This window comes from Oreochromis aureus, linkage group 18 (genome assembly GCF_013358895.1).
Source record: "Oreochromis aureus strain Israel breed Guangdong linkage group 18, ZZ_aureus, whole genome shotgun sequence".
Lineage (NCBI taxonomy): Eukaryota > Metazoa > Chordata > Actinopteri > Cichliformes > Cichlidae > Oreochromis > Oreochromis aureus.
This window is the reverse complement of record NC_052959.1, coordinates 16,514,006-16,541,173: the sequence shown is the minus strand read 5'-3', so window position 1 is coordinate 16,541,173 and position 27,168 is coordinate 16,514,006. Positions and strand designations below refer to the sequence as shown.

Below are 27,168 nucleotides of genomic sequence, written 5' to 3'. Positions count from 1 at the left end.
CTCAAAGTACATTCAGTGTCTCTTTATTTTTCTGCAGCCAGAAAAATAGAAAAAGTAAAAGAAAAAAAACATTCATACTGCTGAAGTGTAGTTTCTCATGCTTGCACATTTACAGTACATGTTGATCCGTTACAAAGTTTCTCTGAACTACACATATTGCCACAATGTATTTACAAAACTAACATTAAACCTGCAGTCTCTCTTCAAACACGTCAGCGTTCATAAAAATAAAGCTTTCTGTGACACATTTCCCGAAAACGATCCTATTTACACTCGAAGATGGAGATGAGTCCTGTTGAGCTACAGCTGAGATAACCAGACTGATTTGAAGATTCAAAACTACTGAAAATAAACGGGAAGGGGGGGAAGAAAAAGCTTTTCAAATATTTAAAAAGGTTTTTTCCTGAACCAGGTGTTACCATTATAAAATCCATACTTAAGTCTTATTGATCACTCATGACTTAAAGCACTCCTGGCTGACAGAAGCGTGCAGTTGCATCTTCCCTCTGAGCAATGCGTAACAGCGCCAGTGTGATTTAGGATTTTCTTTCAAGAATAAGATTTAACAGAACTTCTTGACGCTTCTGACACAGTTTTAAATTTATGCCGCCCCCAAACCGAGTTAATGCACACCTTTGAAGCAGCAGGTACAATTTGCACTCTACTTCAATATTACACATTCATACTCATCATTGCACCCATTTTACAACATACATTTCTGTGGAGAGAAGTAAGTAAAGGCACAAATAAATATTGGGCATTGAGCAGGTCTATATTGGCACTGGCAAAGACTTTCTTTAATGGCGTCAAGTGACCACATTGCAGGTAACGTGTGGTTTTGTTACCAGTTAACGCTCGCTTTCCTACGTGACTTAAACTTGTGATGACAGCAGCATGACTGTAACCCGAAACACTGAATCCCAAACCCACCAGAACCCGTGTTGACGTTTCCAAACTTTCCCCAGAAAGAAACCGTAATGGAGTTTCTGTGTTAACAGGAATCAGCCACAACATAAGAACCACCGTCCCAATACTGTTGGCAGGTCTCAGTCACACCACCAAACCTGCTGTAGTGTATGGAGAATGGAGACAGGACCCTCGGGTGTCCTGTTCTATCAGGCATCATACAATGAGGGCAAACCCCTGGTGGATCGGGTCATACCCGTGCTCCCCAGGGATGACTGATTAGATTGGGATCTGGGAAGTTTGGAAGCAGTTTACTGAAGTGTTCCTGAGAATTTTTGCCTTGGGGGTCAGAGATGGGCTGGTTTGCAAAACTGTTTAGGTGGTTGGTGGATGGCTATAGCCCCTTTCCACTAATCTGAGTCATCTGTACATGACTCATGAGCATCTTTGGCACTTTTTTTTTTTTTTTAATTTCCAGCAACTGTAAACCAGTTTCAGCACAACCCAAACCTGCACTGCATGGTCTCATTAAAGGAAAGGCATGCACGACATAATGACCGCACATTTCTCATGCATCTCTGAATTGTTCGGTTTACGAGAACGCCCCAAGCAGCAATAACATGCAGAAAATTCAGATTTTTAAAAATGATGAAACACTTTTTCTTTGACCTATTCTCATTTCTTCTAATTTAGAGTCTAATCAATCTCGTTTTAGCAGAATCATCAAGCAAGGAATGTTATGTACCTCATAAATGTCGGGACCCAAAACACAATTAGAACACACTGGACTCAATGTTTAATCCGCCCATCAGTGGTTTTAATGTTGCAGCTGATCAGTGTCTACACCCTTAACATGTCCACTTCCTGCTGTGACAAAACAAATTTCCCACGTGTGGGACTAATAAAGGTTATCTTATCTTATGTGCGTATTTGATCAGTGTTTATAAAAAAAAAAAAAAAAAAAAAAAAAACACTAACAAAGAAGAAATTCAGGGGAAAAAAAACCCAAAAACAAACAAACAAAAAAAACCCAAAATCAATCTTCAGTGCAGAAGTCCACTTCACTCAGCAGTCTAGCTCTTTGGGTTCCAAGCCTTTATTAGTGCATTGGTTTCAGGGGTATCTGGGACCTTCAGCCTGGCTCCACTCAGCCTTACACTCCCTACCTTAATGTTTCAATTTAATTACTCCCACCACATCTCCACTTAAGCTGATACATCCACTTCTCATTCAGTCGTGTTCTCCTCCTTACAGGTATCTGGGGAGCAGAAGAAAGAAGGGGGAGAAGGCGAAAAAGAAAGCACAAGTTATGAATTAACAGGGAAAGGAAATATAAATATTGTAGTAGAGACAGGAGTTTAAACTTTAATTAAATCCTTATATTCTTTTTGATCTTTAGAATTAGGCTCGACACCAATGACTGGAATTTTAACAACCATTTCACGCTGCAGTTACACACCAAGGTCAATAAAAGCAGGTGTGTGAGCACAACTCTGCCTGCTGTTACAACATCCCGCCAACTGAACTTCCTGTTTTATCAAAACAACATTTTTTATTCTCCTTAAAACTCTCCACAACTGCCCCGCTAGACTTTGTTTAGGCTCAGGAAGAACCCGAAACGGCTTGAGAGACGTCAATAAGAGCTGGGTTAAAAAACAGAATTTATGAGGTGACGAAGGCCTGTGTGCTGCGTTTTCTTTCAACTACTTTGCACCATCTCTTATCTGATGGGGTTATAATCTGAACAAACCACACAAAAAATAAAATAACTGTGCAAGCATGTTAGTTTCTTTCAAGCACATCAATACTAAATGTAGAGCTTGCTGCAGGCCAAACAAGCCAAACATCAGCAAAGCACAGCATACATAGTTCATTAAAGTGTCTGGAGGGAGCAAACATTTGGACCGCAGTGGAAAGCCCTTTGCAAAACTGGAGTAAGTACCACAAGTGTACAATGAATTCCAGTGAGATACTAACATGGACTCATCCTTGTTAACAGAGGTTCCCTTTATCCCACTTGCACATTATTCCTTCTTTCTAAACAAAAGCCACTGTATACTGAAAACCACCAAACTCGCATTTACTTTTAATTTTGCTCAAGAACCGGCTGCAAGTTAGTTTCGTCTATGCATTCTGTCCAAACACAAAAATCCACACAACACTGCTGCACAAAGCTGCAGCCAGCAGGACAAACAGGACACCGGACAGATGGCCACCATGCCTCTTCATAGCCAGCTACAGGTGATAGCCAGCTGCGAGCCAAACAGGCGTGTTTCCTACCTGGGGCAGGGTTAGAGGGCAGGTGGCTAGAGAGAGCTCAAGGTCCAGGGCAGAGGGGGAGTTGACGCTAGCAATGCTGAGCATCTATACCTGCAGGACTGAGCACCAGCGCCTGAAGGATGTCTGACAGGGAAACGATGCCCTCGATACTGGAGCGCTCGTCCACCACCACCAACCGATGCACCTAGAACAACAACGCGCAGTTACAGGTGAGCTGGAAATCAACAGTGCTGCTGCGTCTGAGGAACTGAATCCGCCGTCTCTGTGTCTTACTTCAGCTTTGACTATTCTGTCCACAATGGTCTCCATCGTTTCCATTTTATGGCACTTCATAACTCCTTCGAAGTACTGAGAGCGATGTTTCAGAGCCTGGGTCACTGAAATGTCCAGATTGTTGTACGTCTTCTCAGCAGCCAAGTTCTACACACAACAACACAATCAACAAACCACCAAACAACAGTATGCCCCAAGTATTTGATAAAACAGAAAATGTGGAATGTTTAAACTTACAATCACATCAAACTTGGAGTAAATATCCACAACTTTGCCTGTAAGAGAAGGAAAACAAATCTAATTAGCACAAAGTTGATTAGGTTGCATTAATAATAAAAAAAAAATATGATGATGCCAGTATTGAAGTTTGTGGTCTCACCCGAGTCATCCACCACAGGCAAAGCAGACACTCGCCGCTCCACAAAGATGTTGAGTGCTTTGATGATGGGTGTGTCTGGGTGGATGAAAGCAATGTCGTGGTATGTTCCGATGCCCAGCTCGCCAAGAGTCTGTTTCATAAAAGCTGGCTTTGGCATCTCACACATCTGAGGCACACAGACACTCGTAGTGAAGAGGCAGGAAGACGTCAAAACAATTCATCCGATTTCTTTCTTTTTTTAAATTGACCACTAGGGGGAGCCAATTAAGTGAAAGTGAGAGAAGACTAGAGAAAGCACCTTGAAGGTCCTCAGCCTGCATAATCTTAATCAGTTTGTGCCCTGTATTGCTCTACATGTTGTTATGTTCTGATTTTTTCATGCTTAAAACAAATTTTTTTTAAAAAGGTTTGTTTCTCATTGAATCATGTAGTTTAAAAGCTCATAATACACATTTGTACCTATATAAATAAACAGATCAATAAACCACGTTAATCGTATGCATGCTAATGCAAGCTGATGGGTTGGACTCACAAAGAGCTGGAGGAACTTGAGGATCCTCTTGTGTGTGAGAATATAAAGTGCATTCCCTGTAACGGGGTCGATGACAGGCAGCCGGTGAATTTTGTTTTTGATGAGAGTGTAGACGGCGTCAAATAGGCTGCAAGCACAGCAGACGTTAGTTGCAAAAAAAAATATCCTCTCAGTCACAAATACGTAACGAGACATTACATATTTTATTCCTTCTGAAAACATACCTTGCATCTGGTGATATGTTCACCAGAGGTTTGAATGTTGCTTGAAGGTAAACCTCTGTGAGGCAGGAAACAAAACAATGGTGGCTTACAATCATTTCCACACAGACAATATATGCATTCATTTTTTTTATATAAACAAAAACCCCAACAAACAGGAATAAAATTATTTGCTCATTGTTTTTCATACAGTCAAATGTAAAAAACTTTTCACAGGATTTTATGGAATACACTCCATTATTCAACAGCTTGTAGAACCGCCTTCAGCCTTAACAACTTGAAGTAATTATTTTCTCTGTGGCTTTATCAGTCTCTCACATTGTTGGGGAGGAATTTTGGAGCGCTTTCTTTTTATAACTTCGGTTTGAGTTAATTGATGTTTGTGTGTACTCGTAGCTCTTTTAACGTCCTGCCACAGCATTTCAATAAGGATGAGGGCTGGACTTTGAGTCATTGCAACACCTTTATTCTTTTTCAGACATTCTGTTGCAGACTTGCGGCTGTGTTTGGGAACACTTCCTGTTGCATGACCCAACTTTAGCTGTTCGACCGCTGGCTTCATGCACGACTTCTAGCAATCCTCCCAAACAAGTAATACATGTTCAGTCTTTTTCTAATTGTACTGTAGCATGTTAACATTTAACATGCTACAGTACAACTCGAGGCTCGTAGAGTTTTCAAAAACCCGAGTCTGAGTCTCTGGTTTTTGGCAGTTTCTCTGAGCACTGTGCAGTCTGACCTTGGGGACATTTTGCTAGGGCCACTGTAGCACTGTGTTAACACACACACACACACACCTGAAAGCTGCAGCAAAAGCAAATCTGCTTTTACAGAGGTGATCAAAATTACTGATCATCAATTAATAAATGAAATCAATTAAAGTGCATTTCACTATCAGCACCCAGCTGCTGCTCTTAATTCCTATGTACACAGTAAGGGTGTACTTAGTTTTTTCACATGAATGCACAGAGTCCTGTGAAAACTTTTGCATTCACATGACTGTACGTTATTCTTTCTTATCCAGTGAGTATCATTTGGTCTAACGAGGTTTCATTTTTCCAAAACAATGCCATTATTATTTGGCACTTATTCACATTCGTTCATTTTATTATCAGCGTGTCATTGGATACAAACCAAGTACAAATAGTTTTGGGTCAGGTGGAATTTTCTCATGTGTCACACTGACTTTTCTTTTTTAATCCTTTCTACACTCCCAAACAGACAAACAGCATTCCTTTAGCCTCAGTCCATGTCAGCTATTTATTTATTTTTTCTTTTAATGATCTTTTTTTTTTGGTAAAAATGAAAGAAACCCTTACAGTACCCATGCACCACAGAAGAACAAGCACTTACCTCTCCACGTCTCGAGCTTATGTTCCTCTAATTCATAAATTTGCACCTAAAAGAGAACCAAAAAAAAAACAAAAAAAAACAAAACACTGTACTTCTTGGTGGAAAGAGGGGCAAATGTCACACACCTTAGCTTTGATCTGCACCTACCATCGGTGACTTATAGTATCTGTGTAGTATGATGATGAAATCTGTGATTGTCAGCATTCCTGCAATGAAAACGGGCATGAAAAACATTGAAACGATGAATGACACGCAGAGCCAAGCCTGTGTGCAGCTGGGTAGAGACAGCGCTTATAAGGGCGTGGTCTAAACTGCCTTTTGACACCAATGCAGATGTTTTTCTCATTTCTTTTCTTCATTTAAACTCTTAATACAGTATTTTTTCTGCATTTTATAGCTTATTATACAACTCTATTACAAGAACTTAAACTCTTGCTCACACAGTAAAACATGTAAAAGTCAAATACAGACCACAATTGAGTGCATCTTCGATGGGGATGCTTTTAAATGTTGAAAAAACAAATAAAAATAGCAGTTCCTTCAATAGACTGCATTTAATTTAGTGAACAATAAGAAAGGCCATGTGTCAAGTTTCTTACCCACAAAGCTTTGCTTCTCTGTGTCCCATAGTGGAGCAGCCCGCACACCGTTGGCTACCAAGGCGAAGAATGCTTTCTTAACCTGCCAAAGAAACGTTGAATTTGATTGCAGGTGGTGACTGTTCTGTTTATTATTCTGTGAACTCTTAGGAGTTAACGCCTATCATAAACCGATACACCTTTACCGGCTATTTTATTAGTTACACCTTCATAGTACTGGGTTGGATCTGCTGGAAACATTGCTCAGTGATTTTGTCAGCTGCACATCCACGATGTGAATCCCCTGTTCCACCACATCTCAAAGGTGCTCGGCTGGACTGAAATATGGTGACTGTAGAGGCTACTTGAGTGCAGTGAACGTGTTTCTTGAACAGTCAAGTTGAAGATACATGTTTGAGATAATTTGAGTTTTGTGACATGATGCATTATCCAGCTGGAAGCAGATAATAGAAGATGCGTACGCTGTGGTCATAAAGGGATGGACATGGTCAGCAATAATAACCAGGTACGCCGTGTTGTTTAAGCACTCAATTGTTACTAAAGGCGCTTAAAGTGTGCCAAGAAAAGGTCTCCAGACCATTACAGCACAGCAGCCTGAACTTCATCTTGTTTACGCCAAACTTTGATACTAGAATTTTAATGTTGCAGCAGAAAAATAAGGCTCATCAGACCAGACAACATTTTTCCAATCATCTACTGTCCAGTTTTGGTGATCCCACGCAAATTGTAGCCTCAGTTTCCTGTTCTTATCCAAACAGGCGTGGCACCTGGTGTGGCATTCTGCTTCAAGGTTCAACCTGTTGTGCTCAGAGATGCTTTTCTTACATTTTATGTAGCGAGTGGTTTTTTTGAGTTACTGTTGCTTCTCTATCAGCTTAAAGCAGTCTGACTTTTCCTCTGACCTGACATCAATAAGGCATTTTGACCCAGAGAACTGCTTCTCATTGGATATTTTCTCTTTTTCAGACCAGTCTCTGTAAACTCCAGAGATGGTTGTGTGGGAAAATTCCAGGAGATCAGCTTCTGAAATACTCAGACCAGTTCATCTGTCACCAACCACCATGTCACCTTCAGAGTCATTAAAGTCACCCGTCTTCCCCTTTCTGATGCATAGTCTGAACTTCAACAGGTCACCTTGATCATGTCTATATACCTAAAAGCATCGAGTTGCTGGCATATGATTGGCTGATTAGATATTTGCATTAATAGTTGAACAGGTGTACCTAATGAAGTGTATAGGTTTTCTTTTAGGTCTTGTAGTGTTTTTTGGACAAAACCAAGACATTTTAAGATGTCATGAAGAGCAAGTATTTCACAGACTGCCCACCTTGATAAGATTAGATACATAAAAGTTAATCCTGAATTGCAGTCCTCATCATCATCATCATGTTAAGTAGAACAATACTCGAAATCTCTTGTGTAGTGTACCTCTCAATGACATTAGTTTTCCTTTGTTTTAGATAAGGATTATTAACCCTTTGCCTTAGTGCATTTAGTAGTTAAAGATCTACACATCAAAGACTTTCGAGGATTAGTGTTTAACAGCTTTATGACAATTTGATCAGCCACTTCACAGAAATTGCTGAGAGGTGAAATACTTCAGCTTAGTTTACTGAACATTAACTTAGCCTGAGTGCCTGCTTCGGTTTTTAAACCCAAAAAACAAACAAACAAAAAACAACAACAACAAGTCATAACAGCTTTGTCTGCAGTCAAAAGGACAGAATATATTATTGTGCTTACTTGGAGTGCTGTGTCAAACACAACCAACTTGGAGCTTGTGGGGACGATGTCATAGCACTTGTGGGATTTCATAAAGCGCATGTAAATATCACTCTCGGGTTCAGCAGCTGTAAAACAAAAAAAATTATAATAAAACCAGTGTGAAAATACTTTCAGACCAGTGGCATTCTATCAAAAAAAGCAAGGCAAGCTGTGCTTGTTTAGTAAAATCGAAAAACACCAAACAACATTAAATGGCATCATTTAAAACAAACTAAAGTGAAAGCAATCTCTCTTCTTTCATCTCAAAACAGCATTCTGTCATAAAGCTGCTCACATGCCCGTTTACATCCATCCTTTACATTAGTGCCATCTTGTGGCCACAATTGTCTCTGGAAGCAGGCGTAACTCCGCTTACATCTGGTTTCACTGAAAACGGTTGCGTCTAGATTTCATAGTTATTTCATGTCCTGTTAAAAATGGACTGAGCTTGTCAAGCTCAGAGGTCAACAGCTTCTTCTAGTTGTCTGCACTTGCACATTGTGGATAAATCTCGGGCAAGCTGGCTCTGGTTGCTCTGTATAGGGTCTGTATTTTGTGTTGAAACAGAGCTAGCATCACCAAGTAAACGGGTTTCTCTGATTTATCAGCGTAATACAAGTTTTCTCTTACTAACCAACGAGGTTGACATGTGTAATCTAGAGGAGGTAAAGTGTAATGTTTTTTTCCTTTAATAATTCATTTAGCACCTTAGCAAAGATAGTTCTGATAATGGAGACCAGACGTCAGCTCTTACAATGTCTGGTTTTACAAAGCAAAGAGAATTGGTGCAGATACCACCAGCACCACCACCTTCCACATAATATCAGTTAGTTGACCAAATAAAGTTTAACCAGATATTTTGCTAAGACACCACCTTCATTTTTTATAAAAAGTTTTAGTCACCTTGTAGATATTGAGAGTTAACCATGCAAGACAGTGCTCAAGCCTCGTAATTCAGCTAAAGTTTTTTATTATTATTGTTTTTTTATTTTATTTTTTATATACATACACACATATACATACATACATAAATATATATGTATGCATTTATTGTACTCTGCAACAGACTGCTGACCTGTTCAGAGTGAATCCTTTATTTTGTCCTACGTCACTTGGGAGAGGCTTCAGACTCTGAACTCAATATCAAGAGGCATGTCTGTGTTTCTGAGCCATTTATTTCAAGATTTGTGGTCCTCACGGTACAGCTACATTACAAACATGTGATTCTACAGACTATGATGAGTTACTTTGTGTTCAAATTAATTGACAGTATTTAGAATGTCCATATAACACTCACAGGGAACTTTTTCCTGCAGAACAATTTTTAAATTTTTAGTCATTTATTCACAATTTGCCAGTAATATGATTTTATTTGTAATGAGGTGCTTTCATTGGGTTTTAGAGCTAACGGTTTTAAAACCTCCTCCAGCATTGTCAGCTATTAGTAAATATTTAGAAGATAACTACAGAAGTAATATTTTAATTTCCATACACCGCAGTTTGAGAGGAAGGGGGAAATCTCACAGGGAATATAAAACGAGAGCTTGGAAACAACACCACCACACACACACACACACAGCCACACACACACACACACACAGCCACACACACACACACACACAGCCTAAACAACCATTACGGGACTGAACCACTTACAGCCACTTTAGTGCTCCATCTTAGAGATAATTACGCTTTAAACATAGAAGTACACAAACAGTGGGAAAACATGGACAGGAAAGTACTGCAGGAGATAACATCCTTGCAACATGTTGCGGTGACAGAAAATTCACAGATTAGTTCATGTAAAAGCCCATAAGTGATTTAATGCATCGTGTAAAATCATGGAAATTATTTCAGTTGCTTAAGGTCAATTTAAGTTTCTTTATTTTATTTTAAATTGGTTTGGGAGCTTTCATTAACATTTAGATAAATATTTGTTTTATATTTCAAGGAGATGACATAGTTAGCACACCAATTAAAGCCCTCCCCTACATGCTGTGAAGACTGTGTGTGTAACCTTTGATTACCCCAATACACTGGCACCCAACAGTCTGTATTGGTTATAATGTGGCCTCTTGGTCAAATGTATGCGCATTGATTCGTCAACCCTGCTGCAACACTCAGCATTTAAAACGAGAAGGAGACATGGGGGGGAAAGCAAATAACACGCGCGTACACACATTTTTACAGCAGACCAGTAGAAAGCAGTCCGTGGGGGCAATCAACAGGGTGATTCTGACTCAATTCGGATGAATAGCTGGCCCTCTGTGAACATGTCTACACATGCGCCGCACTGCGAACAGGCTGGTATGACAGTTTTTTAACCTGGTACATTCACCTGAATCTGGCAACACGTCTTGATCACCTTCACCCTCATTATACTGAGCCAGGACTAATTGAGGTAAAGATAGCGCACACACGCGAACAAACACACACACACACACACACACACACACACAGGAAAAGGTGAGCACTGGATCAGCAGATATTGCAATTGGTAACTTACCATCATCGTCTAGATCAAGTTTCTCCAGCATGCCTTCGAATAAACTGTAGACCTAGGAGAAAGCAAAGGCACAAGTTCGCAGTGAAGAGCGCAGCAAGTCCCCACAGCACCACCACACAGCAGCGCAGCACACACACAAAAACTTTGCTGTAAATTGTGAGAGCGCAGCAGCGACGCCGACTTTTTCCCCAGCAGCCCCAGGAGACTGTGATCGCACCGAGCGCGGTGCGCAAAACAACTAAAACTACTAAGCCGCGACGTGCGACCCTGTCGCTGTACCGATTACGTAAAGCTACGACAGGTCCGCTAAATATACGCAGGTAATGTGATAAGAACCCTCGCGCGGAGGAGGTACAACTTTAGCGGCACAATATTAGACTTCTCACACACGCACACACCCCCTTAAAAACTCGCAGTGGAACAGTCCTGATACATTTGCTGCAGCGGAGGAAACCAACGCTGCTCACACAGCCACTGCACAGACGCGTGAGCAGTAATCCAGCTGCAACAAATCGGCCCAATTCACTGTTAAAGCCTCAATCTGCTAAACTCACCACAATAACAGTCGCTGACACGAAGAGTGGGGGGTCGGCGGGGGGACAGATAGAAAGCAGGAAGCACCGTGCGCTCAGGACACACCCCTCCGTGCAGCGCAACCTGGGTGCTTCGCCATATAAGGAAATCCCTTGTGTTGCTTAGCAGCAAGAAGCTGGGGATTCCTTTGTCACATCCACAGAGATAATTTCTTCAGACATATGGAGACGCATAGCTGAGATCGACTAAAGCAACTCTTTGGGGTCCTTGTAGTAGGAGCCCGAGAATATGGCATGCAGATTGTGCTGACTCCCTCTCCCTCACAGTGCAGTAGCCAGCCCAAAATATGCTGTGTCATGCTGAGATATTTGCATACTCAAAGTGCGCTTGTTGATTCCTGATTTCCCCTGGCTCCTAATTTGCAAGCACATATTCACAAGAAGCCACTGCAGCACAACGGGAGAGCAGCCGCATACCTAGTCGTGGATGTTCAACAGCCCCCACCCCCTTCCCCCCTTGTGTCGCCCTGCAATGGTGACACAGCGCTTCTCTTGTCCAAAAAAAAAAAGAACTACCCCTGCACTTTCATAAATCTCTGGTTGCTGCACCGCAGTAGGTGCCGCTTTTGTGTTAAAGGAGAAACAACGGGGAAGCAGACAAGCGCGGATCTATGAATTTAATCACTTCTGGCCAAAAGGTAAATTGCAACAACTTCAGTTTATTTTCCAAGTCTCCCTTAAGGTATGACAGAGGAAGCGCAGAGAAGCTGACCCGTACCGGCTCATCGCTCTCCAACCACAATCGTATGTCCCTGGGTGTTAATATCAACCGTATACAACACTGGTGATGAAATATTGATTTACCATCGTTGGCTAGAATCCACAATCACTCAAAGTAGACGGGTCTTCAGATAATTATTCATTAAAGCAGCACAGTGAGTGATGGAGTAATTCCTCTCTAGCTCAAAGAAATCTGGTATAAAATCCAGACGCAGGCTGCCAGAATCCAAATAAACCTTCAGTGAAAAGTCTTGTGACAAAGACTGAACTTGTTCTCAGCTGTTTTTCCGGTTACAGTCAATTATGCAGCGGCTTAGCTGACACTGAAAGCTGTTTGAGTTATGGCTTAAATGTCAAGACAATATTTACACCCTCTCTTCTGCAGCTAGAGCAGCTCAGAGCTTATGGTACAAACAAAGTCCTGCTGACGCAAGAGCAAGGCTTGAGGAAAAGGGAACCTGAATTAAAAGGATTTGCATCTCTGCCTTCTGTACACCACTTTGCAGATAAACTCATGACTCTGAGTAAACAAAGCACATGACTCATTGATGGGAGGCATGCAAGCCACTGTTATTCAGGCACAAAGGGAAAAAAATAGTTATCAGCTTCCCATGGAGTCTTTTTTTGTTGCCAACACTGAACCGGTGCAAAAAATAGTTTACCTGCAAGGAAGGAGGGTATGGCTCAGTAGCCTTGTTGTTGACCTAAACACACATATTTCATGCAGTTAAATCCTGATCCCTGAGACAGTTCAGTCAATGCCTGTGAACTTGTAGCGCTCTCTCCACAAACTTCCACCTTGTATAGTTATAGCATCATTAATCTGTATCTGGAGTTTTGAGATGCTGTACACGAAGTCAGGCTTATGTTTTGTTTATTTTGGTGCAGGAACGTGCACCAAACCATCTGAAAGACTCACTCTAACTTCCACTCTTTAAAGAGTTAAAGCTCACAGGCACTGGCTGAATTGCCCTGGGTCAAAGATAAATTCTTAAAATAGATTTTTTTATCTTTTTTGACTCACTTGTTGTGAGGTAGAATAAGGTGGCACGGGGCTCGATGAAGGGACTGGGGGTTTAGCAGAAGGAAGGCTGAGGCGCTGTCCTGTGTCCGGAGGTGTGGAAAGGGAGCGAGAGCGAGAGCTTTGCGCCGGGCGTTCAGGGCTGGGGCCGCTCTGCTGGGCCTCCTGGGTGAACACTGGTTGGCTGGATGCCTGGGTTGGGGTGTGGGGTGGTGTAGAGAGTCCAGAGGCTGCAGAGAGATACAGAGTCCAGAATAGATATCTCAGCTTATCTCTTGTTTCTCTGGATGTCAATCTGTACTGCGCTTTCAGCAACACCGAGACGGAGCGCTGATTGACGTCTATGATAAGCATTGCTGGTGGAGAAGGACGCGCTACAGTGGTGGCTGCTGCAGATGCCGTCAACGCTGTCATAGGCAATAAACAGAGGAGCAAAAGCGATCTGAACTAGGAGATTTCCATGAGCTGAGAAATAACACAGATACTGAGATAAAGCTTTAGTGGCCCTGTTTATACACAGGGATACACAGGACTAGAAAATCAACATTTCAAAGACAGCTGTAAAATCGACTTGCATTAAAGTCATGAAATTAGCAATATATGCAAGCTTTAATAGATAAGTGGGAGCAATTATGTTGAAGATTAAAGAAAAATATGACACTGATTCAGCTGCAAATCTTCAAGTTTATGCATGAAAAGCAGCAATGACATCAAATAAAGAGTTACTGAACTTTGAAAAGCTTAAAAGAGTTTCTGCACCCGTTGGGTGGCATGGTGGAGCAGTTGAGTCTCCATGTTCTCCCTGTGCATACACATCCTCCAAATAATCAAGCTTCTTCCCACAGGCCAAAGACTCTAAATAGGCCATGATTGTGAGGGAGCTGAAGTGCTGAATGTATGAATGTACTGTTTAATATGACTGGTAGCCTAAAGCACTTTGAGTGGGTGACAGTGAAAAAAGAAGAAAAAAAAAGAAAACACTATCCATCATTGTAAATATTATAACCATAAAACATTTAAATGGTATGGTTAGCACTGTTGCCTCATAATAGGAAGGTCCTGGGTTCAAATCCATCATCTGTGTGGAGTTTGTACATTCTCTGTCTTCCCCCACAGTCCAAAGACATGCACTTAGTGGGGTTTGGTTAATTGGTGATTCTAAGTTGTCCGTGTGTGTGTGTACAACCTGTCCAGCGTGTACCCCACCTCTGATTGCTGAGATAGGCTGCAGACCCCCTCCCAAGTCCCTGAATTAGAAGAAAATGGATGGTACTAAGATAGAAATGCCTGAATTATCCATTTACAAACAAACAAAAGACCACGGTGGTGTTTGTGGGTTTCACTTCTTCCGTTGTGTTAGACGTCCTCTCGGGACTGTGTGGGATGTAATTACAGTCTAGCTGAAGTCTAATTAGCAAGAAGTGGAAACACCTGTGTGGGTGCATAAAGCCTTTTGTTTTTGTTAGTCCATCTGAAACTCAGCCTGGTTAGTGTCTTGGTATTTGGTGTTAACATTTTCCCCGTCCTCACTTTAAGTCAGACACACTCCAGGTCTGCTGTGCTGAGAGGGAAGCAGGCTTGAATCCTAAGTCCAAAAGCTGAGCTCCTGTTACTCATCTTTGGATTGGAAACTCATTAACGCTGAATTTGATGCATGTCGTTATAATGAAATGTGAATGTCTGAAACTAATCAGATTAAAACACAAGCAGAAGTAGAATAAAAATGGATTTGAAAGCTATTTAATGCTATTTTAATACGATTTTTGTTCACGTACACTGAAAACGTAATTTTCTGTACTCCTATGTTTACACCACACTTTAAATATAAATGGTATTGACTCATAAGTCATAGACTTTCATGAGGTATATTCTAGTTCATTAATTAAGTGGCTGTGTCTCTATAACCACCGACTCAAAACTGTAATTAAACCTGTGACATGTTCTTCAACATGACTGCAGAGACCTGACAGCTGCTGACATCTGCATCTACTAATGGAAAAAAAAATCCTTTGAAGGCAGTCCCCAGCTCGACTTAGCTGAGCAGGTCTACACTCACCAGCCACTTCATTAGGCACACTTGTTCAGCTGCTCGTTAATGCAAATATCTAATCGGTCAATCACAGAGCAGCAACTCTGTCCATTTAGGCCCGTAGACATGGCCAAGCGGACCTGCTGAAGTTCAAACCAAGCATCAGAATGGGGAAGAAATGTGATTTAAGTTACTTTCAACATGGCATGGTTACTGCTGGTATGAGTATTTAAGAAAGTGCTGATCTACTGGGATTTTCCCACACAACCATCTCCAGAGTTTACAACGAATTGCCAGAAAAATGGAAAACAGCAGTTCTCTGGTCATCCCTTTATAGCTATAGTGTACCCATCTTCTGATGGCTGCTTCCAGCAGGATAACGCACCATGTCACAAAGCTCAGATCATCTTAAATGGTTTTCTTGAACATGACAATGAGTCACTGTACTCAAACAGCCTCCACAGTCACCAGGTCTCAATCTGATAGAGCACCTTCGGGATGCGGTGGAATGACAGGCGACAAGTCTGCAGTAACTCTGTGACGCTATCACTTTAATATGAACCAAAAACCTTTCTTGGATTAGTTTTGAAGACAAAAAAAAGGGCCAACTTAGTATTGGCGTGATGTACCTAATAAAGTGTCAGGAGTATAACTGGAGAAAAGATGGTCCTTTTGTTCTTTGTGTCCCTCGATCATAGCTAGGCTCATTACAACATAAGCAGCCACATTAAACATAACTCCACTGTGAGAGTCAGCTGTCCGTGACGCAGCTCCTCCCGGTGAAGTGTCAGATTGTAGGTGTGTGTCACATGACAGCCACCGCACACGTTTTTCACATCAGGCGCCCACGATCTTACGCAGGGCGACATGCGACACTCATGCTGCACTGGCCTCATCCCAGTGACATATTTCTGAGGCCAGACAATGAGTGACATGGATGATGTGGCGCAAACGGTTCAGATTACAAGGCCTGCAGCACGGGATGTCCAGAACGGTTATTACTGACAGTCGGTTTCAAGCAAGCATCAGGCTCGACTTAGTCAGTATTTATATTTAAATATTCCTCGGAAATAAAGCATGACCACTGTAAACTTAGTAAGCTGTATTCTCAGATGAGTCAGCTTTAAAGTCTGTGTACTGGTGTCGGTGTGGGTTTGTTACTTTACCTGTTAAAAAAAAACAAACAAAAAGATTTTTATGCTTCTGTCAATAATTACATGCCTCATAATCAAAAACTAATACTGGTAATGATTAACTCAAGTTATAAGATATCTTTTCTTAAAGGAGGCTCGTGTTCCAAGCAAACATTTTTGCTCGGCCTGTCCAAGCGCACTCCACACTATCTCTTGACATTTAGTTGGCGTGCACCGGCCCTCTCTGGTGTGCCCTGCTTCCGCTGTGTAGCCTTCTTATTTTAGCCACGCTGTTGTGGCACATTCCACAGGAGCAGATAACAGCGGGGTTGGGAGCCTTCTCTTTAGCCCAGTTAATAAGGGGCAGCTAGCCCAAACCCAGGAAACAGGAAATGGATGCCTTGCTGCAAGCAGTCCATCTAACAGTTTTTTTTTTATTACATCTAAAAGTGAAAATCTATGTGTGCAGTGAGATAAAAGCAGCAGTAATTTATCCTCTCTCTTTAACCTGATAATGAAAGTGCCAATTCAGTATCACAGTAACACACTAATTGGTTGATTAGTGTATTTTCAAACACAAATACCAAACAGGAATTTGTTCCAGCATCTGAATTATGAGAATATGCTCTTTGTTTGTTTTATATCATAATACATTTAACAGTTTTGGGTTTGCAAGACAAAAAACTGACTTGTGACTACACCCACACATAAGCTACAAGTGCTACAAAGCACTTGTTTTACTTTATTTATTATTTTCTATGCTATTTTCTATGCTCAGGGTTAAGTTTATTCTTTATTTTAGTTAGTTGTTATTTAGTTGTGTGAAGGGAATCAGCGAAGTAAGAATTTCATTGCTCTGCGTAAACACTTGTGTTTTTTCGGTGTACATGACAATAAACTTCCTGAATATCAAAAAAAGAGAAATGCAAAGTTACATTCTTGTCATTTATAAAATCCTGATGACATTTTTCACTATTTTCTGATTTTTAACCTCCTGTCATTCTACAGCCTGCCAACTCTGAGTTATCAGACTAACTGATAGAGACTTCAGTTCTTGAAGAACAGTTTTATTCCAAAACCAAAAAAAACCCACTTAAGGCAATGATGTGTTAATTAATGATCCTAAAAGCAGATCCTCTCAGTTTGAGTGGACCCCTAAAGTTCCACCTGACAAGCAGCTTACAGTCATGCAGAGCTATACTGACACTTACTCTACACAAAACAGGTCAAAATGCAAGAAATATCCAGACTCATATTACATATCGCTTGCAAGTTAAAGACTCTTGGAGCAATATGAGCCTCATTAGTTAGAGCCCCTGCTACTGTGTTCTTTAACCCTAAAGTACAAGGTGTAGAGATGGTAGGGATTTGCAGTCATGAAACCAATCACCCATGAGGTTTTAAATTAATTTTCTAGGAACAAGAAGAATTTGACAATTGCAGTCTTCGATAGGTTAGCAAAATCTCAAGTGTACTACTGACAGCACAAACTCGTGTACACAGCATTACGGAGTAGCAAACTGGTATCTAATTGGCTCTGACAAGAATTTTCACATGCAGTTGTCTGCCTCCTTAAGGGTGTGGTGACTAATATGAGCGACATGGTTAACGCAGTGTGGATGCTCGGACTCAAAGGACCAGGCTGAGGCCCACAGTGAACTCCATACAGCCACATATGGACATGCGTCATTACGACAGAGGACTCTGCTCCTCTCGTCTACTCAGCCGAGGTCAGACTGGCTCTAAATCAGGAGCTGTGAAGTTTGCGATAAAGCGCCACTTGAACGCCACAAAACTGACCCTCAGTGCCTTACTAACACGAGCTAAACACATCACAAAAACCGCATTACATCTCCAATGGTGAGCTGTTATTTTCGCTTGGGATCTGTATTACTTCTCGCTTTCGGCGGCTTGCGCTCCTGAAAACCTGAATGATGTACATAAATGTAAATGATTCACCCACACTTAAGGAGAAGTGTTAAATGATTCAGCTCGGTGTGATCTCTCTGCTTAAGCTTTAAGCTGAAATGCTTCCTGACTATTTTAATGAAACGTTCCAAATGGAGCAGCCACTCTGAACTCCCTTTGGATATGGGACAGAAATAAGGACAATGAAGCGATGCTATATCAGGCTGAGTGCCTATAAATTGCTTCGTTATGACATAACGACAGGATCACAATAAAATAAATAGATATAATTTTTGCTTTTTCATTTTAAAGTGGACTTAGTACACTTTTCCTTATTATTTAATATGTTGGGTGCTAATATTAAACGCAGCCAAAGTTTTTTCTCCTCTTTAATCTGTACACAGATTTTGGCAGCGAGCACAAAAGACCCACCGACCTGCTGATGTAATCTTCTGTTTTTGAGGTATAGCCAATGAGAACCCAGGAAGATGAACAGACGCAGTGAATGAAACCGAGAGACTTCACATTGCCAACTTAAGGGAAATAAGACACGTTTTAAACATTAAGTTTTGCAGACAGTTCTGACCCTTTGCGAGGGTCCATGCGATCCATGTCATATCACGTCCAGTTCCATGCGATTCATGGAACTGGACATGAGTATAATGGATCTCCTTTGAGACTACTAAAAACTATTAAAACACACCACTTAATTGCTAAATTAGCAAAGGCAGACAGTGTGAATCAAGCACAATGCAGTACGTGCATGTATATGAATTTAGCCAAGTGATCACTAAGTGCTGACCCCACGTCAGACCCTCCCACATAACTTTAGCACCACTGACCTGTGTCCAGTTATTTAGCACGAATGCATGGTATGCTTTTGTGAAACCAGAGATCAGCCATGAAATCAGCCACTAAGAGAAGCTCTAATGGCCACATGAAATAACCACACATACATATATAGACTAAGAAAAAAAGAAAGCTGCTCTTATTTAATATAATTTGCTATGAAGAGAATAACCTGAACGGTCAATGTTAAGTATATTTATTGAGACATTTATTCATGCATTTAAAGTTGTAAGTTGATGGCGTGGATAAAATCCATGAAAAAGTAATTTATACAACATTTTAGGGCAAAGCTACCCAGGAGCCAATATTCTGAGGTAATGAGCACAGCTCTGTTTGTGCAGCACTGATTTACCGTTTTAGCCTGACAATGAGGTTAAACTACTACTTTCATATCACATCGCCCTGCTGATAGCCATATACACAGGAACACTCAGCGCTCTTTACTGCAGTATCTCATTTATGAGGTTATGGGTTTGGGTTTAAGGCTGTTGGCCTACAAAAATCCTAAAGGTTCTTTTTCACTATTTTCTGACTTTAATTGACTAAATAATAAGCAAATTAAATTAAGTTCGAGGAAATTGTTTTGAATGTCTTTCTACACATTACCAGACAGGTAGGACGCCTCGGACTGATGCCTCCCGCCTAGCCCATCTTGCTCCTTCCGTTTCTTGCTTCTCCTCAGGCTGCCAAACCTCTTCATGGAACACAGTGGGTGGTGGGCTCTAAGCTAAATTTGACCATGACCATCCGCATCACAAAAAGAGCCCCATAAACTGCCCCAGGTAAGAGTCACTCCATTTGCTAGATGAACAAAATCGTACAGGTAAAAAAATAAATATCCAGCCGCCTGTGTTTGAAGGTGTCTTTTAGGGAGGAGCTGGTCCTCTGGAAGCTGGATGCCTTCAGTGAGAGGGTAAAAAATATAACTATGTGAGAAAAACAAACCTCAGCTTTCTGTCAAGTTCCACATTGCATTTGTTTTTTTGGAGGTACCTCTCTAGTTCTGAACAGAAACAGACAATCGCAGCAAGTGCTGAGTACAAGCTAGTCTACAAACCACAGAGCCAGCAGCAAGCAGGTCTAACACTCGATAGAAGAGAGCAGAAAAGCTGTGAATTCCACCGAGCCTCCGCAAAGAAATGTTCCCATTTGCGAGTGATGCAAATTGCAAGTGTGGCCAGACTTCAGCGCATTTCCCCTTGCTCTCAGGAGTGTCAGTGCTGTGAATTGTCAGGTGCAGCTGTGGGTGATGTTACTTTAATATAGCACTGGTGTCAGCAGCCTGTAAAAGGAGGCCAGTCTGGAAAGGAAACCCCACCGATTGGCTTGGGCTGCGCATCTCCCCGCCTCCTGTCTGCCACTGCCCTCCCTCTGCTCACAGAGTAAATTCAGCACAGGAACATCTGTTTCACTCCGTCTTAACACAATGTAACAGAGAGTGGGGATAACGCAACCTCAAGGTTCCCTTGCATAAACGTCTCCTTCATTTAAAATTCTTCTAAATCTGCAGTTCGACATCACCAGCGCTTCTAACAAAGAGCTGGAGGATATGTACCACTGGCATTTGTGGAGGCAGTTGTAATTTTCGGGTGCCTGACATTTAAGACTGCTGAGGCCAGCCCCCATCAGATGACAGCAGGGGGACATCCCATGTTCTGTCAGCTGATCAGAAAGCTTCCATTCAATACCCTCTCCTACCCTTAACAGATGGCCGCCTCTTTGCTGCCCACATTAGCTAAAGCATGCTCAGTACAGATCTCAATTAACATGTTATGCAAGTGTTCCAATCTGCTCAGTGGGTCAATGGCTGATATGAATTTCAGATATCAGTGATCATCACCTAACAGCCACTGAATAAAGCCAATAAAGTTGTCATTCCACTGAGAAACCAAGAGAAAATCACTCATTTCAAGCCAGTTTGAAGCTCGTTAAGTGTGAAGGCCATAAAGCACTTAAAGTCCTTTAATCTCATCTGTGACTTCATAAAGTCACCGTGCCCTTGTAAGGCCTGCATTTTATGAATTTAGAAACTCCCTACTTCCTTTATTTACCGACAACAAGCAGCCCACAGTAGCAACAGAGAGAGTGAGAGGGGCGGAAAAAAAAAACCTCTGCATGGCTGTGCGAGGAGCTCCTGACAGTCTGGTCACTTCCAGATAAGGCTATGAAAGCGCTACACTTGCCTTGAGCAGCGAGAGACTGACAATGTCCAGGCGACGTGAAAACACATATTTAGACCAGCGGGGAAAGAGGAAGCATTCTAGTCATATTTGCAGCAAGTGCACCTAAACATGAAAACCTGCATCCTGATGAATGAAATATGTAAATGATCGTGCACGGGACCACCAAACGTCTGCAAAAGTACTTGTTTCCTTGCAAATATGTCAATAACAGAGGTGACCACAAAGGTTCATTAGAGCTAGTTTGAAAGTCAAATCAAGACAAACTAGGCCTTCAGTGCACCCTTGTGGCAAAACTGGGGTTACTACAAAAACATCTGACTCAAAAAAAAAAAAGGTGAACAGATCACGTGCCCACTCAGTGACTTTATATTTAGTTATAAATACTCTGTCGCTATTAGTCACCAATAATCTAAAGCCACATCATTAGTGAGCAGGAAGCGTGCTTTGCCTCAAACCACATCTTACACTACTAATCACCAGCAACTGGGATGGGAGGGATGGAGCAGCTGGGGTGTGTTTTGGTCCCCGTTACTATCCATAACAATCTCCAAAGGAAACGGAGCACACCGGCTTTTACAGTCTGGGCTCTAACAGAGCTATTCCAGCAGCTCTGCCAAACTGACCCTTTGTGAGGAAACAGAGAAGAATGGGTAATTGCACGAGCCAAAAAATCAATGACTCATCCTTTTAGCTGTTTGATGCTTGCTTCCAGCAGGGCTGTTTCCATGTAGACCGGGCAGGGTGTTTTTTTTTTTTTTTATTTATGTAATGTCCAACTACCAAAAAAAATGGAGACATGAGAGCTGAAGACATGCCAGTTAAATCTGCTCTTCATAAAATGAGACCTTGTTCTGCCCAGTCTGTTTCATTTCTACTCATTTGTGAATACCAGTATTACCATTATGCAGCTCGTGAGTTTTTTAATGCGCGTACTGTGGCTGGGCTCCAAACTCCAAGGATGCCGAGCTTGAAACCTAATAACAAACTGCCTGCACTGCTTAATGCTGGTGTGGGGGGGGGATGATAACTTAATTCTGATAATAAACAAAGCCACTCATTTCCTTTTCCTAGAGAAAGTTGTTAACATCTGAGAGGAGATTATGAAGAATGTCTGTCTGCGCTCAAGCGATGGCCATCTGTCTGACAAGACTCGTGACCTTGTTGGCTGCAGAGCAGCACAAAACAAAGAAGTGACTTTTTCTCTTTCTACTCGGAGAAAACCAAAAACTCCACTTCCTTATTGCTACAAAATATGGAAGCTGATAAAAGGAGATACAGGGAGAGGTAGTGGGAGTGGTTCGGTGAATGGAGCCAGGGAATGAGTGTCTAATTTATACAGGTGTTTTTAAAATTTCTTGTTATTTTGGTTTATTTCTTATTTATCTATAGGAGAGAGACTAGATCTGTGATTGTGAGGATTTAAGGTTCTCTGAAACCAGTCGGGTAGCAAAAGGAGTGCACCGTTTTGTGTGCCGTTCTCTGGTGTGACAAAATAAATATTGTTCTTTGCACCTCACCTGATTGAACTTTGTCCTGAGGTGAACCGACATTGTCAGATTTTATAGGAGTTCTGTGACAAGCAGTTAGATATCTGAACTAATGAACTGAAAATGCAGACGCCTTGGTTCCTGTGTGGGGGTTTTACCTCATGTACGTACGGCAGGAAACCCAAATAATCTTTGAAATGACAGTTTCATCTATTGTGTCTTACTTCCTTTACAAGTGTCTTCCTCCTAGAACTCTGCTTATGTGAGTCATTAAAAGAGGACTTCAAATATTTGCACAAGTTTCTTGCATGCATTCTTAAAACTATTAAAACAAAGATTCCAACAATGGATTAGTGAACACTGCAGTGCAACAAGCAGGGTGCAGGCAGTGCAGTGTTTGCATTTCTACTTACCTCTCCTGGTTCTGGAAAAGAGTTTGATGCTCGAAGAGGGAGAACCGGACGACCGGAAGATACCGCTGAAGCTCAGTCGACGAGGGGACTTAGGGGAGTTCTGATGGGAGGGATAAGGGAAGATGCTTTTGGGGGAACCTGAATTTGGCTTTGATTGAACTGGAGCAGACTGGGGACATGGAGGCAGTGTGGCGATGTCCGGGCTCTTCGCAGAACCTCCTTTGATGGGGCTGGCTGAACGAATGAGCCGCTCTCCCTGAGAGATAATAAGAAAGCAGAAGTTTTATTTATGCACATTTGAATTTGCACGGTTTACGTTTAAGCGTGTAGCCACTGATATGAGAGACAGCAAGAGGCTGCAGAGCAAAGCAAGGGGCTGTACTGAAAAAAGCAAATGTAGTGAAGAGATTTATTGGGAAATGACAGCTGCTGATTGCATTTCTTTAGTCACTTCTCCTTTTTTTAAAAAAAAATAAAAGTTTTGTATAGTTGGCCGCTTTGTGACAGTTAATTGTGTCTCTTAAAGAGCAGTACAGAAGTTTCATATGCAAGGTGCAATAAGGCACATATGCAATCACAACACAGTTGTGGTAAAAGACACTATAAAGACTAAAAATACTGATCAGTACACTTTCTAACAACCAGAAAAAAACAAGTGATGCATGCATGCATGCATTTTTGTTTTTTTGCAAAGAACTGTGCCTTATCATGCAAAACCTGTCTTTCTGTTATGTTGCCATGGTATGCAGTTTGGAGGAGCACCACGTGATATGACAAATCAGTAAGGACACCATAACATCCACTATCAGACGATCAGCACTCCTCTTACTTAAAACTGCGGTAACAATATTTTTCAGTTGGGCCTTCTGTGTTTATGAGTGTGCCTTTGCAAGGTCGATATCGTGTAAACAGATGGAGAAATCCTTCTCTCTTTGCTGTGCCCATACCAAAACAAAACACGAGAGATGGCAGCCAATCTAGCTGGAGACAGAGAGGGCCTCCTCCCACCGCTGACGGCTGCCTGCTCTGGATGTGCCAACAACAAATCTTTTAACCGTTTGTGGGCTCGCCGTACAGTGAAGCTTTCGATTATGCAGGGATCTCCAGCTCAGGGGCTGTTATTACTGAAAACAGTTAAATGCAACAGGGGTGTTGCAGTAACAGTCTGTGGAGAAAAATTACTCCCACTGAAACAGATAAACTGCATGTTGTGGAGAGAAGAAGAAAATAAACACTGGGGTCTAATGGGACATAAAAAGATGTCTGATATTAATACTAGAATTCAAAAAGAAGAAGAAGACATCAAGAAGAAGCTCCATTTTCCCGTACGCTAAGGGCTGTTCGTGCTCCACAAACACATTTCTATTCAAACCAATCCCCTAACTATCTGAGAGCACACACCCATCTTTGTTGTTTGCCAACAAATCTCACCCTTTCATTGTGCAAGAGCTTGTTAAGGCAAGTGAACCAGCTATCAGGGTTTAGCGTGGATAGAGATATGCTCCTACAAAACACAAGGTGATGCAGGTTTTTACCTGCACCGCGCAAATATTACTGAGATAATCTAAAATATGCATCTTGGCTGATATGAGGCAACAGTGGATAGTTAGTTGGTTCCTATTCAAATCAGCTGGAGGAGACAGTAGGAAGAGACTGCTTTCTTTTAGAAAAATCAATTTCCTGTATGTGCTGGTGCTATGCCTGGACACTGTGGGAGTAATGTTACTGTAAGCCAGTGCGGGCTGGCAGAATTGGAGAGGATGACCTTGTCTAATATTTTGCTCTCGCAAATTCACATTTAACGAGCAGATAGATGCGTGGCAAGAAAAGCAAGCTCAGGAAAACAAAAAGAACAGCTGGCAGGTGAATGAATCATTTCACAAATATCTTTCAAAATGTACCGTGTGGGCTCCGCTTTTGGTTGAGCCACTCGTCTCCACTTGAGGGGCATTAAACGCCCCGAAATCCTGCACATGAAAAGAGATCTGAGCGTCAGGAATAAAGCAAACCTCACCCAGAAACACACCAGAAACATAAAACTGACACTTTATGCCCTTTTGTCAGCTTTTAGGTGAGAAGAAAATAGGTTAACCCCACCTGCTTTTGACTCTTAGCCTGACATTCAAAAAGAAGGTAAACATGTTTCGCCACTGCGGAAACTTCTGCAGGACAATGAAAGGCAAAACTCTTCTTCCCCATACTGAGGGCTGGTTTTGACATTCCACTTCAGGCCGATGATGCCATGCATGTTGCTGCAGAAAGGCAGTTTTAACTGCACAGACGTAACGAGTTTGCAGAGCTGTACTGTTATTTTATTTTTTATGCAGCTGTAATAGACTTTCCACCATGATTTTTTTTTAGAATGGGGAACTTCATATAGCGATGGAAAGCTCCAACATCTAACACTTGAGCATTAACCACAGAAACAGAGCTGCATTCATAAGGTTTACTCCACACTGGGAAGGTTTTTCCAGCCTATAAAGCTGAAATGTTGCACTTGTGCATTTGTTATTCTCTAGCAAATTGTGCAGCACACTGGATCTGATAGTGGATCCATGCAAAAACAAATGCACCCATGCTACCAGGAGATAAGCAGTTGTCAGGACAGAGTAACCAAAAAATGTTTTGAAGCATGAGGTACAATAAAGCTATAAAGCCTCCCGCAATAACAACTAGGCTTTGTGGAGCTTGTGCAGAAAATAATTACACAATTGCAGATAGTTATTACCCAGTTTAATAAACAGAGGAAACTGTAAATCAGGGCCGTAGTAGATCAGCAGTGTCATCGCCTGTTTTTGTCCCAGAGTAGACTGAATAATATTGGGTTTGCATGAGAAAAACAGGATCTCACCAGGGACTCTGTGTTGGGATTTTTCTTTTCCCCACAATTATTATTGGCATAATAACAGATTTTTGTAAACACGATATGTAAACAATAGTTGCAGCCCTAACATGGGAGTTGGCTACAATCACAATAAAGGTTGAACTGCTGCACATGCTCAATGCAAAGAGGCAAAAAGCGTTTCTGAGTGTTTATAGCGAGCGTTTGCATGCCATTAGGACAGATTAACCGAGTCCTGACGCAGAGACAACTGTCAATCACGCACGCTCTTATGCGTCGCGTGCGCTCCCAGACTACGATGCACCGAAATCGACTAAAGCCCCCTCAAAGTTCCAGCCTTTTACCCCACCCACCCCACCATAGAGTCTCAGTAAGAAGCCAAATTATTTGATACTTCACCGACTCACTGGCATGTTAATCCGCAGACTTCTCCTCTTCTTTGGTATTTTCTTTGAGCTCCCCTTGCTGGACTCCATCACCGTGCTTCCCATGTTTTGTTTTGTTTTGTTTTGTTTTCCTGCAAACGCGCAACACCTTAAAAAAAAAAAAATATAAAATACTACTAATAAAGTGTACTGGGAAAAAAACTGCTGTATCGCGTCTGCACACCGTCTACAGCCGCCTCCACCTTCCCTTTAGCCTCGACAACACTGAGGAGCTGCCTCATCCACCAGGAAGTAGGTTTGGCCGTGAAAAAAGAGAGGCAGGGCACACACATGTTCACAAAAAAAAAAGAAGAAGAAGGCGTGCAACAGCGAGGACTGCTTACAGGTGTTATGTCACACTGTATGTAACCCCACCCGCTCCCCAGAAGAGGAAAGTGAGACCTCCCGCGGTCCTTTTCGCCTCTACAGAGAAAAGAAACGCCTCCGCTGCTTCATCTGAGGATAAGTGCGGTCAAAACTACACTTCCTGTAGCTTCTTTGGTCGCACAGGCCCCCGGCAGCTGCTGTCCGTCAATTTGTAAATCTCAAGGCACTGTTTGGTTTTCTGAAGCGTTATTCTTTCGCACTTCTTCGAGAAAAAGGCAACAACAAGAAACCCCCAACAAACATACTTTAAAGGGAACAACATGTTTGACACAACAGCGCGCGGAGCTGACGTGTGCAGATGTTTCACCGACAGATGTCAGTGCCACTCTGATTCTGGCTGGACGTGAATGAAAAGCTTAAAAACA

The 27,168-nt window shown here is 41.9% G+C and overlaps 1 protein-coding gene across 5 annotated transcripts; it reads right to left on the bottom strand.

The window, feature by feature from the left end:
* Positions 1-7: 7 nt before the first annotated feature.
* Positions 8-26,790, bottom strand: LOC116316959 (5'-AMP-activated protein kinase subunit gamma-2-like). Of its 5 annotated transcripts, none has more exons than XR_004199212.2 (16): positions 26,399-26,790; positions 25,051-25,116; positions 23,150-23,405; positions 13,151-13,377; positions 10,814-10,865; positions 8,287-8,393; positions 6,544-6,625; positions 6,092-6,150; positions 5,945-5,990; positions 4,595-4,649; positions 4,371-4,497; positions 3,839-4,004; positions 3,697-3,734; positions 3,460-3,606; positions 3,187-3,370; positions 8-2,164 (listed from the first exon to the last, which is right to left on the bottom strand). XR_004199212.2 is itself a non-coding variant. In XM_031735602.2 (16 exons), the coding sequence occupies exons 1-16, from the start codon at positions 26,480-26,482 to the stop codon at positions 2,133-2,135; spliced, it is 1,638 nt and encodes a 545-aa protein (XP_031591462.2). In that variant the 5' UTR covers positions 26,483-26,789; the 3' UTR covers positions 8-2,132. The 5 variants fall into 5 exon arrangements, 4 of the variants coding, with proteins under 4 accessions (XP_031591462.2, XP_031591463.2, XP_031591464.2 ...); XM_031735602.2 differs by having other exon boundaries at positions 3,277-3,370; positions 26,399-26,789; XM_031735603.2 differs by lacking the exon at positions 25,051-25,116 and having other exon boundaries at positions 3,277-3,370.
* Between the last annotated feature and the right edge of the window lie 378 nt (positions 26,791-27,168).

Bases quoted from the DNA above. Each gene is read 5' to 3' on its own strand.
- LOC116316959 (XM_031735602.2), bottom strand. From the start codon at position 26,482: ATGGGAAGCACGGTGATGGAGTCCAGCAAGGGGAGCTCAAAGAAAATA. The intron at 5,991-6,091 runs GTAGGTGCAGAT...GTTCTCTTTTAG, and splicing joins GATACTATAAGTCACCGATG to GTGCAAATTTATGAATTAGA. The intron at 4,650-5,944 runs GTAAGTGCTTGT...CCTGCCTCACAG, and splicing joins TAAGCTCGAGACGTGGAGAG to AGGTTTACCTTCAAGCAACA.